Source organism: Rhinoraja longicauda, chromosome 13 (genome assembly GCF_053455715.1).
Source record: "Rhinoraja longicauda isolate Sanriku21f chromosome 13, sRhiLon1.1, whole genome shotgun sequence".
In the NCBI taxonomy this organism is placed as follows: domain Eukaryota; kingdom Metazoa; phylum Chordata; class Chondrichthyes; order Rajiformes; family Arhynchobatidae; genus Rhinoraja; species Rhinoraja longicauda.
Window position 1 is genome coordinate 6,238,569 of NC_135965.1, and position 14,337 is coordinate 6,252,905.

General features: G+C 43.5%; 1 protein-coding gene across 1 annotated transcript in view; it reads right to left on the reverse strand.

Annotated features, from left to right (window-relative positions):
- Window positions 1-1,421: 1,421 nt before the first annotated feature.
- LOC144599353 (uncharacterized) overlaps window positions 1,422-14,337 on the reverse strand; it is a 391,192-nt gene continuing 378,276 nt past the window's right edge. Inside the window, exons 66-69 of the mRNA XM_078410145.1 lie at window positions 10,238-10,426; window positions 7,037-7,083; window positions 5,542-5,645; window positions 1,422-1,551 (exon numbers count right to left, since the gene is read on the reverse strand). Of these exons, the coding sequence (XP_078266271.1) occupies window positions 1,495-1,551; window positions 5,542-5,645; window positions 7,037-7,083; window positions 10,238-10,426 (397 nt within the window). The 3' untranslated portion in view covers window positions 1,422-1,494. The remainder of the gene's footprint in view (window positions 1,552-5,541; window positions 5,646-7,036; window positions 7,084-10,237; window positions 10,427-14,337) is intronic.

Here is a 14,337-nt window from a genome sequence, read left to right on the forward strand (position 1 = left end):
TTAACTTAAATTGGTTTCAGGTTTTTTGTAAGAGCCCCACTCCATCCACCACCCCCTAAACCCCACTTATCATCCCCTGCTACAACCCTCCTCAACCCCCCTTATCCTCCCCCTCACCCACTCCATCCCCCTCAGCCCCCTTACCCCCTCCCCCACCCTCCATTCACCCAATTCATCCCCCCTGAGCCCCTTTTAAAACCCCCCCAAACCTCGACAGCATTGGTCCGAACACCCTCCCCTTACTCAGCCACTGCATTCCCCACCTCAACCCCCCTCACTCAGGCACTCCATTCCAACCTCAACCCCCCCTTAAAACTCCCCCAAACCTCTCCTGCATTAATTGAAATTATGTTTAGAATTTTTTTCAGAGCCCCGCTCATGCACTCCATTTCCCCCCTCAATCCCCCTTAACTCTCCCAAACCTGTGGTGCATTAATTTAAATTGGTTTCAGGCTTTTTTAAGAGCCGCACTCACCCACTCCAACAGATCAGCTCGCTCCGTGGCTCGCGCGCGCCCCCCCCCCCCCCCCCCCCCGAGGAGAAATTCTCATTAAGAGTCTTACCCATCTCTTGTGGCTCCACAGATTTGACCACTTTGATTTCTGAGCGGTCCCATTTTCTTTCAGGTCACCCTTTTCCTCTCTATGTACGTAAAATCTTTTGGGACTAACCTTAATGTTATCTGTCAGAGATACCATTATTCTTCAGAACAGAACAGAACAGAAAATGTTCACTATTTTAATCAGTTGCTTTCTTTATTTAAATGTTTCAAAATGTAATATTTGGAAGATAATTTTTGAAATATTTTCTTTAAATTGATTCATGTATTTAATGCATATGAATTTCTAGTGCAAACTGTCAGCCTTCACAAAAATTAACGATAATATTCACATACAAATTACATTTTATCCCAAAAATCAGATTGTAAGAGAGTAACATTCCATGCAAAAAAAAGTCCAGTTATTCATATAAAATATATCTATATATATATATATTTTTTTTTAATATTAAAGTGCTTTAAAATACATACAATTATGTACTTTTAATTATATTTGTACATTTCACTAGTTAAAACAAATATTGAGGGATTTTACTACATTATCAGAGCAATGTGCAGCATTGAAGTGTATCCATTTATTTCCCCAAAACATTTATTTGTACCTTTTACAAAGTAATTAATGATCATGAAAATAAGTAATAAGGTGCAGATGTGGATAGAAGGCAGGAACAAAACAAATCTTTATATGATTCAAAACATAAAAATGACAAAAATAGTAATTACTCATTTGAACATGGTGTCTGTATTTTAAAACAAGACAAGGAAATAATGTTGATTTAAAGCATAGGTAATTCAAAATGTATTGAAGTACATGTATCTGATGAACTCAGATCCCTGTGATGGTTTTCTCGGTGGAATTGAAAGGTCACGCCTGTGGGTCACTTGTTGTACAGAACAGAGCATCAACGAAGTTCTCAAAAGGCAGGTTGGTGGATTTATGGTATTTGGGAGTCATTGCCGCTCCTGCTGAATGATGGTCTTTCAATTTTAACCTTTAAAAAAAATAACAATATTTTTACTGGGTATGGTAGATGTTATTTGAATGACTAAACATGAGAGGAAATGAGAGGGGCACACAGTGGCACAACAGTAGGGTTGCTGCCTTACAGCACTTACAGTGCCAGAGACCCGGGTTCGATCCCGATTATGGGTGCTGCCTGTACAGAGTTTGTACGTTCATAGAGCAGGGGACCGGGGGTCAAATGAGATGGAGGAACTGAGTGAAATCCAGGTTAGTCGGGAAGTGGTGTTAGGTAAATTGAATGGATTAAAGACCGATAATTCCCCAGGGCCAGATAGGCTGCATCCCAGAGTGTTTAAGGAGATAGCCCCAGAAATAGTGGATGCATTAGTGATAATTTTTCAAAAATCTTTAGATTCTGGAGTAGTTCCTGAGGATTGGAGGGTAGCTAACGTAACCCCACTTTTCAAAAAGGGAGGGAGAGAGAAAATGGGGAATTACAGACCAGTTAGTCTAACATAGGTAGTGGGGAAAATGCTAGAGTCAGTTATTAAAGATGGGATAGCAGCACATTTGAAAAGTGGTGAAATCATTGGACAAAGTCAGCATGGATTTATGAAAGGTAAATCGTCTGACGAATCTTATAGAATTTTTTGAGGATGTAACTAGTAGACTGGATAAGGGAGAACCAGTAGATGTGTTATATCTGGACTTCCAGAAGGCTTTCGACAAGGTCCCACATACGAGATTAGTATGCAAACTTAAAGCACACGGTATTGTGGGTTCAGTATTTATGTGGATAGAGAACTGGCTGGCAGACAGGAAGCAAAGAGTAGGAATAAACGGGTCCTTTTCAGCATGGCAGGCAGTGACTAGTGGGGCACCGCAAGGCTCAGTGCTGGGACCCCAGCTATTTACAATATATATTAATGATTTGGACGAGGGAATTGAATGCAACATCTCCAAGTTTGCGGATGACATGAAGCTGGGGGGCAGTGTTAGCTGTGAGGAGGATGCTAGGAGGCTGCAACATGACTTGGTTAGGTTAGGTGAGTGGGCAAATGCATGGCAGATGCAGTATAATGTGGATAAATGTGAGGCTATCCACTTTGGTGGCAAGAACAGGAAAGCAGACTATTACCTGAATGGTGGTCAATTAGGAGAAGGGGAGATGCAATGAGACCTGGGTGTCGTGGTACACCATTCATTGAAAGTAGGCATGCAGGTGCAACAGGCAGTGAAGAAAGCGAATGGTATGTTGGCATTCATAGCGAGGGGATTTGAGTATAGGAGCAGGGAGGTTCTGCTGCAGTTGTACAGGGCATTGGTGAGACCACACCTGGAGTATTGCGTACAGTTTTGGTCTCCTAATCTGAGGAAAGACATTCTTGCCATAGAGGGAGTACAGAGAAGGTTCACCAGATTGATTCCTGGGATGGCAGGACTTTCACATGAAGAAAGACTGGATAGACTTGGTTTGTACTCGCTGGAATTTAGAAGATTGAGGAGGGATCTTATAGAAACTTACAAAATTCTTAAGGGGTTGGACAGGCTAGATGCCGGAAGATTGTTTCCCGATGTTGGGGAAGTCCAGAACAAGGGGTCACAGTTTAAGGATAAGGGGGAAGTCTTTTAGGACCGAGATGAGAACGTTTTTTTTCACACAGAGAGTGGTGAATCTGTGGAATTCTCTGCCACAGAAGGTAGTTGAGGCCAGTTCATTGGCTATATTTAAGAGTGAGTTAGATGTGGCCCTTGTGGCTAAAGGGATCAGGTGGTATGGAGAGAAGGCAGGTACGGGATACTGAGTTGGATGATCAGCCATGATCATATTGAATGGCGGTGCAGGCTCGAAGGGCCGAATGGCCTACTCCTGCACCTATTTTCTATGTTCTCCCCGTGACCGCGTGGGTTTGCTCCGAGAACTTTGGTTTCCTCCCACATCCAAAGACCTGCAGGTTTGTAGGTTAATTGGCTTGGTATGAATGTAAAAACTGTTCCTAGTCTGTTAATGTGCGGGGATCACTGGTCGGTGCAGACTTGGTGGGCCAAAGGGCCTGCTTCCACACTCTATCTCTAAACTAAACAAGAACGAAACTAAATCTAAGAACTGATTTGATTTGAATAGGAAGCTATATTCTGAACAGAAGTAATAAATATTTAGTTTTATTGCTCAAAGTGCTGAGAATGGATGATGGAGGTATTCCAAAACTACTGAGCTGGCTACTTTCTGTGCTTTATTGTACTAATAATTTTTAGACTTGTATAAATCAGCAGTCATCATCAAATATGGACAAATTAAATGGTGTAATACTGTCAGAGATACAGTGAAAAACAAAAATTATTTGAAATCTCTAAGTTTAAATAGACTACAATGTTTGGCTAATTCACCATATCTTGTGCAAAATAGATGTTGGTATCCCTTCCATTGGAAAGGAAATGTTAGGAGCACATCTAATCAAGATGCTGTAGCTTTACAGGATGTAAAAATGGTAAATCAGAAAAATGGGTAGCTAAACAGATTCCACAAATTACTGGAGCACAGTGAGAGATTAGGAGAATTTCTATCACTGACGTGTCCATATACTGCATCTGAAGCCTCATTGTTTTGTGGCTCTGAAATACCAAACTGAGCTGAAATGTGAGCCCTGGTTGATTCCATCATCTCTTGAAGCAGGAGGTTGAGTGGCAATAAGGCCTTTGCTAAGGATTCCACAACACTGCTGTGAAGGCATGCCACATAAAACAAATAATTAAAAACAGCTCTCTCTGTAGGAAAGTTGAAGGATCAGATACAAAATACATCTGTCCTTTAGAAAACGATAGCGTGTGTACTCGTTGCTGAGCCCAGTGTCCAGAGTCCAGAGTCTAAACTCTAGACTGTTCCTGACGTCTGCATTACAATGTTCATGAGTAGACTTCAGAAATGAAGTGACCTGCATCAGGTCAGCAATTCTCCACTGAACCATCAGCTGAAGCATTATATGGAGTGACTACCAGGTATGAGAACAGCTTACAACCCAGCGGTATGAACATTGATTTCTCCAACTTCAAGTAACCCTTGCTTCCCCTCTCTGTGTCGGTTCCCCACGTTAGTTTGATTTGTTTTTCTGTCCTGATTAATTTTACTGTTTGTACACGTTGTTGTCACCTTCTCCTCAGCCAATTCTACATTTCCTTGACTACCATCTGCTTTGATCTGTCATTTTCCCACCTTTCCCACCCATATCTCTTGTCTCCCTCCCCCTGACTCCCAGTCTGAAGAAGGGCCTCGACCCGAAAAGTCTCCCATTCCTTCTCTCTAGAGATGCTGCCTGTCCCTTTGAATTATTCCAGCATTTTGTGTCTATCTAATGTGTAACTATTGTATAATTATGAAAATCAAATATTATGCTTCTCAACACTGCTTCATTTGTTGTCAGGAAATAAATGTCAGAAATACTTGGCTGCTAACTTTCTGTGAGCAACTATAGCTCACTATAGCTACATGTTCCTTAAGCTGTTCTGCGCAAGTCTTTTTGAGTGAAAAATAATTAGGAGTTGGAAAACAAACAGTGAAGGTCATAAGGTCATAAGTGATAGGAGCAGAATTAGGCCATTTGGCCCATCTAGTCTACTCCGCCATTCAATCATGGATGATCTATCTCCCTCCTAACCCCATTCTCCTGCCTTCTCACCATAACTCCTGACACCTGTACTAATCAAGAATCTATCCATCTCTGCTATAAAAATAACCATTGACTTGGTCTGAACTAATTAAAACAAGGATAAAGATGATAACTACTGAGAATAATCATGGAGGTTGTCAATATCATACTTTTGGTTTAAACTAAAAGGAATACAAAAGCCTGTACTCATGATGAAGGTGCTCTTTAATATTAATAATTGCAGTTTGTGAGGTTAATGCTTTTGCCATAATGTTGCCAAAACCCAACTATTAAGAAATATTCTATTATAGTGCAAGCAGAACAATATTTACATCATAATGCAAACGACGGGCTAATTCTTTATTATTTTGTACCTCTGCCACAGTGCTGACATTTTCAAGGTGTGGTTTCCAGCCCAACGCTGACAGATTTTTTTCATCCAAAGTAGGCAAGATGCTTGTTTCTTTCAATTTAGAAACTGAAATAATAAATACATTTCATTTCATTAATAAATACAATACATTTCATTTCATTAGTTTTCCATGGGCACGATGTTGAAAGAGCATGAGTAAACGTTTCCAATAGCATCTATTTTCAATTGTCATGTGAAAATTAAAAAAATACATGCCAATATAGCTGTAAATAGTTGCACGACTAGTGGTTTGCACACCTCAGAGAGAGGCAGATAAGTGAGTGTAATACTGTAGGGTAGGTTGGTTGCTGATGTTTGCTGAGCTTTGATTTTCCCAGCTTGTCTATTTCATTTGATCCCCTTGCAAACAGTAAGTCATCACCATGTGTTTTAACCTCCACTTCAGGTGTAGCAATGCTAGATACCAGAACTAATAGAGAGAGTGATACAGCATGGAAACAGGCTCTTTGCCCCAACTTACCCACACCGGCCAACATGTCCCAGCTACACTAGTCCCACCTGCTAGTTTGGTCCATATCCCTCCAAACCTGTCCGATCCATGTACCTGTCTAACTGTTTCGAGCAATTCTAACTATTCTCGCCATTTTTAAGCTAAATGGTTCCATGTTGCTGATGAAGTGAAATCTATCAGATAGAACTCCCTCTTCTTGAATATCTTATTTTAATCTGATAATGGAATATATTAAAAGTTGTAGTTTAATTTTGCTGTTTCTTCCAGTAGGAAATCTTGGGGTACTGATTTTGGATGATCAGCCATGATCATATTGAATGGCTTGAAGGGCCAAATGGCCTACTCCTGCACCTATTTTCTATGTTTCTATGCTTCTATATTTCCAAGTCAGGATAGTGTGTAAATGGGAGGGCAACTTCCAGGCGGTGGTGCTCCTGTGCTACAGAATATGAGAATCAGTAACAACAAGTGGGCAGCACGGTGGCGTGGCAGTATAGCTACTGCCTTACAGCGCCAGACACCCGGGTTCAATCCCGACTACAGGTGCTTGTCTGTATGGAGTATGTACGTTCTCCCAGTAACCTACGTGGGTTTTCTCCAAGAACTTCGTTTTCCTCCCACATTCCAAAGGCATACAGGTTTGTATCTTCATTGGCTTGTTATAAATGTAAAAATGGACGCTAGTGTAGGATAGTGTTAAAGTGCAGGGATCACTGGTCGGTGCAGACTTGGGAGGCTGAAGGGCCTGTTTCCGTGCAGTACCTCTAAACTAAACTAAACTAAAAGTGCTTTTGCTTTGCTAAATAGTTGAAATGAACCCCACTATTCAGTTAAACCCTCATAAATCTACATCATGACAAAATGTAAAAGTATTCAAAGCAGTGCAATAACTATCCAATGGCAACATTTAACATGAGATCAAAGAATAATCTCTGTCTGGAGAGGTCCGTGTATCAACATATAAAATTGTGACTAAAATACTTACATGGATTAGTTTGCCAAGAGAATATTTGCCGATTCTCATCTCCAACACTGCAAAACAAAATTGAGCCGTCAACAGACCTAATGATTCAAATGTCAGATGCCTGCCCACAGCTACGGCAGGTTTTTTGCATTATCTGCCCCAAGAGGAAGAGCTGGGTCTCTTCAGAAAGTTTAGAAGCCTTTTGGCATCAAACATTTCTAGTTGAAAGCCTAGTTGGATAATGATTTTTAAAGGTCTATGGGGAGGGTCAAATATGGAATACTTGGGTAACCAGATAATGTCCAAGGTCACAACCATGTAGGCAATATGGAGGGTGGACAGAATGTACCACACTTACATGAACATTGATTAAATATAAGATAACATGAAATTCAGAGGTAAACTTGCCCCATACCATTTTCTGTGTCTGGTATCATATATATACAGCCGGAAACAGGCCTTTTCGGCCCACCAAGTCCGTGCCGCCCAGTGATCCCTGCACATTAACACTATCCTACACCCACTAGGGACAATTTTTACATTTACCCAGCCAATTTTTACATTTACCCAGCCAATTAACCTACATACCTGTACGCCTTTGGAGTGTGGGAGGAAACCGAAGATCTCGGAGAAAACCCACGCAGGTCACGGGGAGAACGTACAAACTCCTTACAGTGCAGCACCCGTAGTCAGAATCGAACCTGAGTCTCCGGCGCTGCATTCGCTGTAAAGCAGCAACTCTACCGCTGCGCTACCGTGCCGCCCTCTATGAGTATATATATGAGTGTATACTGCTCATTGCCAATTTCCTTACAAAACTGCTGGGAGCTGGCCTGCTAAGAAGCTGTACATTTTTTCATGAAGGTACACCTCAGCACTATTGAATGAAATCCAGGAATGATGTTGAAACTGAAATACATTTCCATGTCAGGATGGGCAATGGTGTGGTGTCGCCAGGCAGCATCTCTGGAGAGAAGGAATGGGTGATGTTTCGGGTCGAGACCCTCCTACAAACTGGTTAGGGATAAGGGAAACATATTTTGCTTGGGCAGCTTACAGCCCTGTGGTATGACTTTTGATTTCTCTCACTTCAGGTAGCCCCGGCATTCCCTCTCTCTCCATCCCTCTCCCACCCATGTTGCACTGGCTTCTCGTTGTCACCCTACAAACAGCTAACAATGGCCTGTTTCCTTTATCATCGTTACTTTTATGCATATCTTTCATTCATTGTTCTTTATCTCTCCACATCACTATCTATATCTCTCATTTCCCTTACCCCAAACCAGTCTGAAGAAAGTTCTCGACCCAAAACATCACCCATTCCTTCTCTCCAGAGATGCTGCCTGTCCCACTGAGTTACTTCAGCTTTTTGTGTCTATCTTGGGTTCAAAGGTCTTTTATAGTCACAGGTACCAATTAAGGTACAATGATATTCGATTTACCATACTGCCAGACACGCAACTGCAAGACACGCAACTGCATAAAAGTTAACATAAACATCCACCACAGCGGATTCCCTACATTCCTCACTATGATGGAAGGCAATCAAGTTTAAACTTCTCCCCTCTGTATTCTCTCGCCGTCGGGTGAGTCGAACCATCCGCAGTCGGGGTGATCGAAGCTCCCGCGACGGGACGATCGAGGCTCCCGCGACATGGCGATCAAAGCTCCCGCAATGAGAGGATCGAAGCTCCCGCAACGGGGCGACCGAGGCTCCTGCGACGGGACGATCGAAGCTACCGCGACGGGACGATCGAAGGTCCTGCGACGGGGTGATCGAAGCTCCCGTGACGGGGCGATCGAAGCTCCCGCAGCCGGCGACCGAAAGTCCCGTGACGTGGCGGTCGAAGCTCCTGCGACGGGGCGTTCGAAGCTCCCGCGACAGGGCGATCGAAGCTCCCGCGACGGGGGGATCGAAGCTCCTGCGACGGGGCGTTCGAAGCTCCCGCGACGGGGCGACCGAGGCTCCCGCGACAGGGGGATCGAAGCTCCTGCGACGGGGCGTTCGAAGCTCCCGCGACTGGACAATCGAAGCTCCTGCGACGGGTCGTTCGAAGCTCCTGCGACGGGGCGTTCGAAGCTCCCGCGACGGGGCGACCGAGGCTCCCGCGACGGGGGGATCGAAGCTCCCATGGCTTGGAGTTCCTGAAGTCGGTCTCTAACCAGGGACTGCGAGGTCCATGATGTTAAAATCCACAGGCTCCCACATTTGGAGCTTCCGGTCGGTCCCCAGCAGTGGCCGCCAACTCCACAATGTTAGGCCGCAGTGCGGACGGAGATACGATACAGCAAGAAATCACGTCTCCGTCGAGGTAAGAGATTTAAAAAAAAATCCCCAACCCTCCACATAAAACAAGCTAAAGACTAAAATATACATTTAACACATAGTAAAAAGCAACAAAGAAGGGAAAGGACGAGACAGACTGTTGGCGAGTCAGCCATTACGGGCGCCACCTGGTGTTCGTTTAAACCAACATCTGCAGTTCCTTCCTACACAAGAGGAGGAGACGGCAGCTTCTATCAGATCCAATACAGGGTGGAGATGGTGACTTTAGGACTCAAAAGACGGAGCAGCTGCTACCCGTCCTCACCAATGGCCAGCACAGAAGTTGCTGGCCTGGATGGAGCCCCGAGTCCCACATCTTTGTGTTGAACAGCTGTTCCACGCACTTCCACTCCTTTTTCTCTTTTATAGAGGCTTGAAAGCACACACCACCAGATTCAAGAACACCTTCTTCCCCACTGTTATCAGACTTCTGAACGGTCCTTTTATAAACTATGGTACTGTCCAATTCACCTCTACCTGATTATGGACTTTGTCTGTAAAACTGATGCACTACAATGCTGAGAACTATATTCTCAATTCTGTATCTTCCCCTATGCTCTGACTATTGCACTTGTGATTTCTTGATTGTATTACCTCATCTGTTTGGATAGCATGCCAAGCACAGTAATGTGGTACACATGACAATAATAAATCATAACCTAATCTTTAAGAAATGTATTTTCTTTTATAAACAAAATCAAAACCTGCAGTTAATTGTTCTTTCATTATCAACTGTTGTAATTACAATTCTGATTGACTGCAGTTTTAGTTTACAACACATACTGGTCTTGGTGATGAACATGGAAATTAATAACATAGTCTTGGATACACAGTAACAAAGGTGCATCTTCCACATAATTCTGCTATAATTTGAAACGATATAAAGAATAATATACCTGCTTGTGTCATTTGTGAATCTGTTGTGTCTATTTGATTTGCACTTCCACAAAATAAAAAATATGGCTAACATCAGTAACAACAAGAATGCTAAAGCTCCAAACAGAATGCCAAAAAATGCCCGGAGGTTCAGCGATAAATGTTCGCAGCGGTCACCGAAGCTGGAATATATTGTGTGTGGAACGCATCTGGAAAACAAAAACAGCGGCATGAGGCACTGGCAAGATATCAAGTAAAAAGATTAGCATGTTTATCATAACTTTTGAGTTCCTAAGAGTTTTTCAGAAAGCAGAGGTACTTTAAGTATAGTCCATTTGCTCACAGTTTCTTGCACAACAGCAATGTAATAATGACTAAATAAACGTGTTTAATTAGGTTGATTGAGAAGTAAATATTGGCCAAGATACCAAGTTTAACTCGCCACCTTTCTCTTGAAGTCATGCCTTGAATCTTCAATGCCAGCTGAAGGGGCATCACTTCAATGCTTTAACCTAAAGACCTGTGCAACACTGAACTGCTGAAGTTTTTAAAGTTGATTTGAAAATTAACATTCTGATTTAGAAGCAAAACTGAGGCAAACCCATTGATCTTCAGTGGCATTTGATATATCTTAAACTTCCGTTTGGAAATGTTGAAGTGATGATCTGAGACATAATATGGGGATGAGTCAGAAGGCATGGAAACAACTTGTCCATGCTGACCAAGTCTCACTTGCTGGTGTCTAGCCCGTATCCCTCTAAACCTTCCTATCCATGTACCAAATGTCTTGTAAATGTTTAATTTGTACCCCCTCGACAACTTCCTCCGGAAGCTCATTCCATTGTGTGTGTTCCTCATGTTCCTTTTAAATCTTTCCACTCTCACCTTAAACCCATGCCGTCTAGTTCCACACTGCCCTACCCGGGAGGAAAAGACAGTGGCTATTCACCTTATTGATGCTGCTTATGATTTTATAAACGTCTGCAAAGGCACCCCTTGCCTCTTTGTTCCAGTGAAAAAAGACCCAGCCTATCCAGCCTTTCCTAATAACTCAAACCTTACAGACCCAACAATATTGTAACATTATCAGAAATCATTTTTGCACTATTTCCATTTTAATATCATCCTTCCTAGAGCAGGTCGTCCAGAACTGCACACAATACTCCAAGTATAGCCTCACCAGCAACTTGTACAGTTGGACCCTAATGTTCCAACTCCCATACTCAATGCCCTGGGGGATGAACCAGCGTCTACAGTTATTTTCCTACATATGCAAAATGTCACCACCCTGTCTGACTGTGTTGCCAATTTCATGGAAATATATATCTTCACCTCTATGTCTCCCTGTTCTACAGCACTGCTTAGGCCCTTCCATTTACTGTGTAAATCGTGCCCTGGTTTGTTTTAAAATAGAAAACACTTGAAGAGATCCCATTATAGATGAGGCTCTCACTAGGGCCTCCTCTATATCCCGCAGCTCCGCTTTTGCTCCCCTTCCCCCATTCGTAACAAGGACAGGATACCCCTTGTCCTCACCTTCCATCCCATCAGCCAGCGTATCCAACAAATCATCCTCCAACATTTCCGTCACCTCCAACTGAACCCCACTACTGGCCACATCTTCCCATCTCCTCCCCTTTCTGCGTTCCGCAGAGACCGTTCCCTCCGTAACTCCCTGGTTCACTCGTCCCTTCCAAACCACCCCTCCCCATTCACTTTCCCCTGCAACCGCAGGAGATGCAACACCTGTCCCTTTACCTCCCCCCTTGACCCCATCCAAGGACCTAAACAGTCTTTTCAGGTGAGACAGAGGTTCACCTGCACCTCCTCCAACCTCATCTATTGTATCCGCTGCTCTAGATGTTAACTTCTCTACATTGGCGAGACCAAACGCAGGCTCGGCGATCGTTTCGCTCAACACCTTCGCTCAGTCCGCCTTAACCAACCTGATCTCCCGGTGGCTGAGCACTTCAATTCCCCCTCCCACTCCCAGTCTGACCTTTCTGTCATGGGCCTCCTCCAGTGCCATAGTGAGGCCCACCGGAAATTGGAGGAACAGCACCTCATATTTCGCCTGGGCAGCTTGCAGCCCTGCGGTATGAACATTGACTTCTCCAACTTTAGGTAGTTCCTCTGTCCCTCTCTTCCCCTCCCCCTTCCCAGTTCTCCCACTGTCTTCCTGTCTCCACCTATATCCTTTCTTTGTCCCGTCCTCCTGACATCAGTCTGAAGAAGGGTCTCGACCCGAAACGTCACCCATTCCCTCTCTCCTGAGATGCTGCCTGACCTGCTGAGTTACTCCAGCATTTTGTGGTCCCATTTGCCTGTGTTTGACCCATTATCCCTCTAAACCTGTGCTATTCACGTAGCTTTTCAAGTTTCTTTTAATTGGTGTTATAGTACCTGTCTTAGCTACCCCTTCTGGTAGCTTGTTCCATATACCCAGCATTTTCTGAGTGCGAAAGTTGCCTCTCGGGTTCACATTAAATCTTGCCCCTCGTCCCTTAAACCTATGTCCTCTGGTTCTTGGTTCCCAGCACTGTGTAAAAGACTCACTGCATTCACCCCATCTATTCCCATCATGATTTTATCCACCTCTATAAAGATCACCCCTTAGCCTCCTACAGCAGGATGACCAAAACTGAACACAATACGCCAAATGCAGCCTCACCAACGTCGTGTGCAACTGTAGCATATGTCCCAACTTCTATACTTTATACCCGAACGTGATGTCCTGACTTCTATACTTTATATGGTGAAGGCCAATGGATCAACATCCTTCTTTCCTATCCTATCAATCTGTGATTCAAGGAACTACCTACCTGTTGTAGATTCCTCTGCTCTCCAACACTCCCCAGGGCCCTACCTATTCACTGTGAAGATCGTGGCCTGGTTTGACTTCCCAAAATACAACACCATGCACGTATCTACATTAAACTTCATTTATCGTTCATCAACCCTATTCCACAGCTGATCAAGACCCTGCTGTAAATTTTGATAACCATCGTCACTGTCTACGATATCATCTATTTTTGTGTCATCTGCAAACTTACTAATAATGCTATGTACATTCTCATCCAAATCATTAATATAAACCACAAACATTAATGGACCCAGCACTGATCTCTGAGGCACACCACTAGTCACAAGTTTCCAGTCTAAAACACAACCTTCCACCTCCACCCTCTGGTTCCTTCCATGAAACCAATTCTGTGTTCAGGCAGCGAGTTCTCCGTGAATGCTGTGCAATCTAACTTGCCAAAACAACCAGGTGCAACCTTATCAAAGGCCTTGTTGAAGTCCATGCAGACAATATCTACGGCCTTGCCTTGTCAGACTTTTTGTTTACTTCTTCAAAAATATCAATCAATATTGTAAAACGTGATCTCCCGCTGTCAAAACCATCCCTAATCGGCCCCTGTCCATCCAACTGCATATATATCATATGCTTCACAATTCTCTCCGGTAAACTACCTACCACAGATATGAGGCTCACTTGTCTATCGTTTACAGGCCCTATTACTTGCAATCCTTTTTAAATAGAGGGACAGCATTAGCCACCTCCTGTCTTCCATTACCTCACCCGTGTCAAACGATGATTCATATATCTCAATTAGGATTTTCACAAAAAATATTTGTAGCTTCCCTGATGTCTAATAAGACCCAGGAGATTTATTGACCTTCAAACGCTCTGGGCCATCCAGCACCATCGTCCTTAATATCCTGAAGACAATTGCATTAACTGTCTCAATGTGTAGTAAGGAACTGCAGATAGACACAAAAAGCTGGAGTAACTCAGCGGGACAGGCAGGCATCTCTGGAGAGAAGGAATGGGTGTCATTTGCTGAGTTACTCCTTCTTTTTGTGTCTTCAGTTTAAACCAGCATTCCTACACAAGGAACTGCAGATGCTGGTCTACACCAAAGATAGACACAAAATGCTGGAGTAACTCAGTGGGACAGGCAGCATCTCTGGAGAGAAGGAATGGGTGACATTTCGAGTCTGAAGAAGGGTTTCGACCCGAAATGTCACTCATTCCTTCTCCAGAGAGATGATGCCTGTCCCGCTGAGTTGCTCCAACATTTTGTATCTATCTTAACTGTCTGAAGTTCCCTAGCTT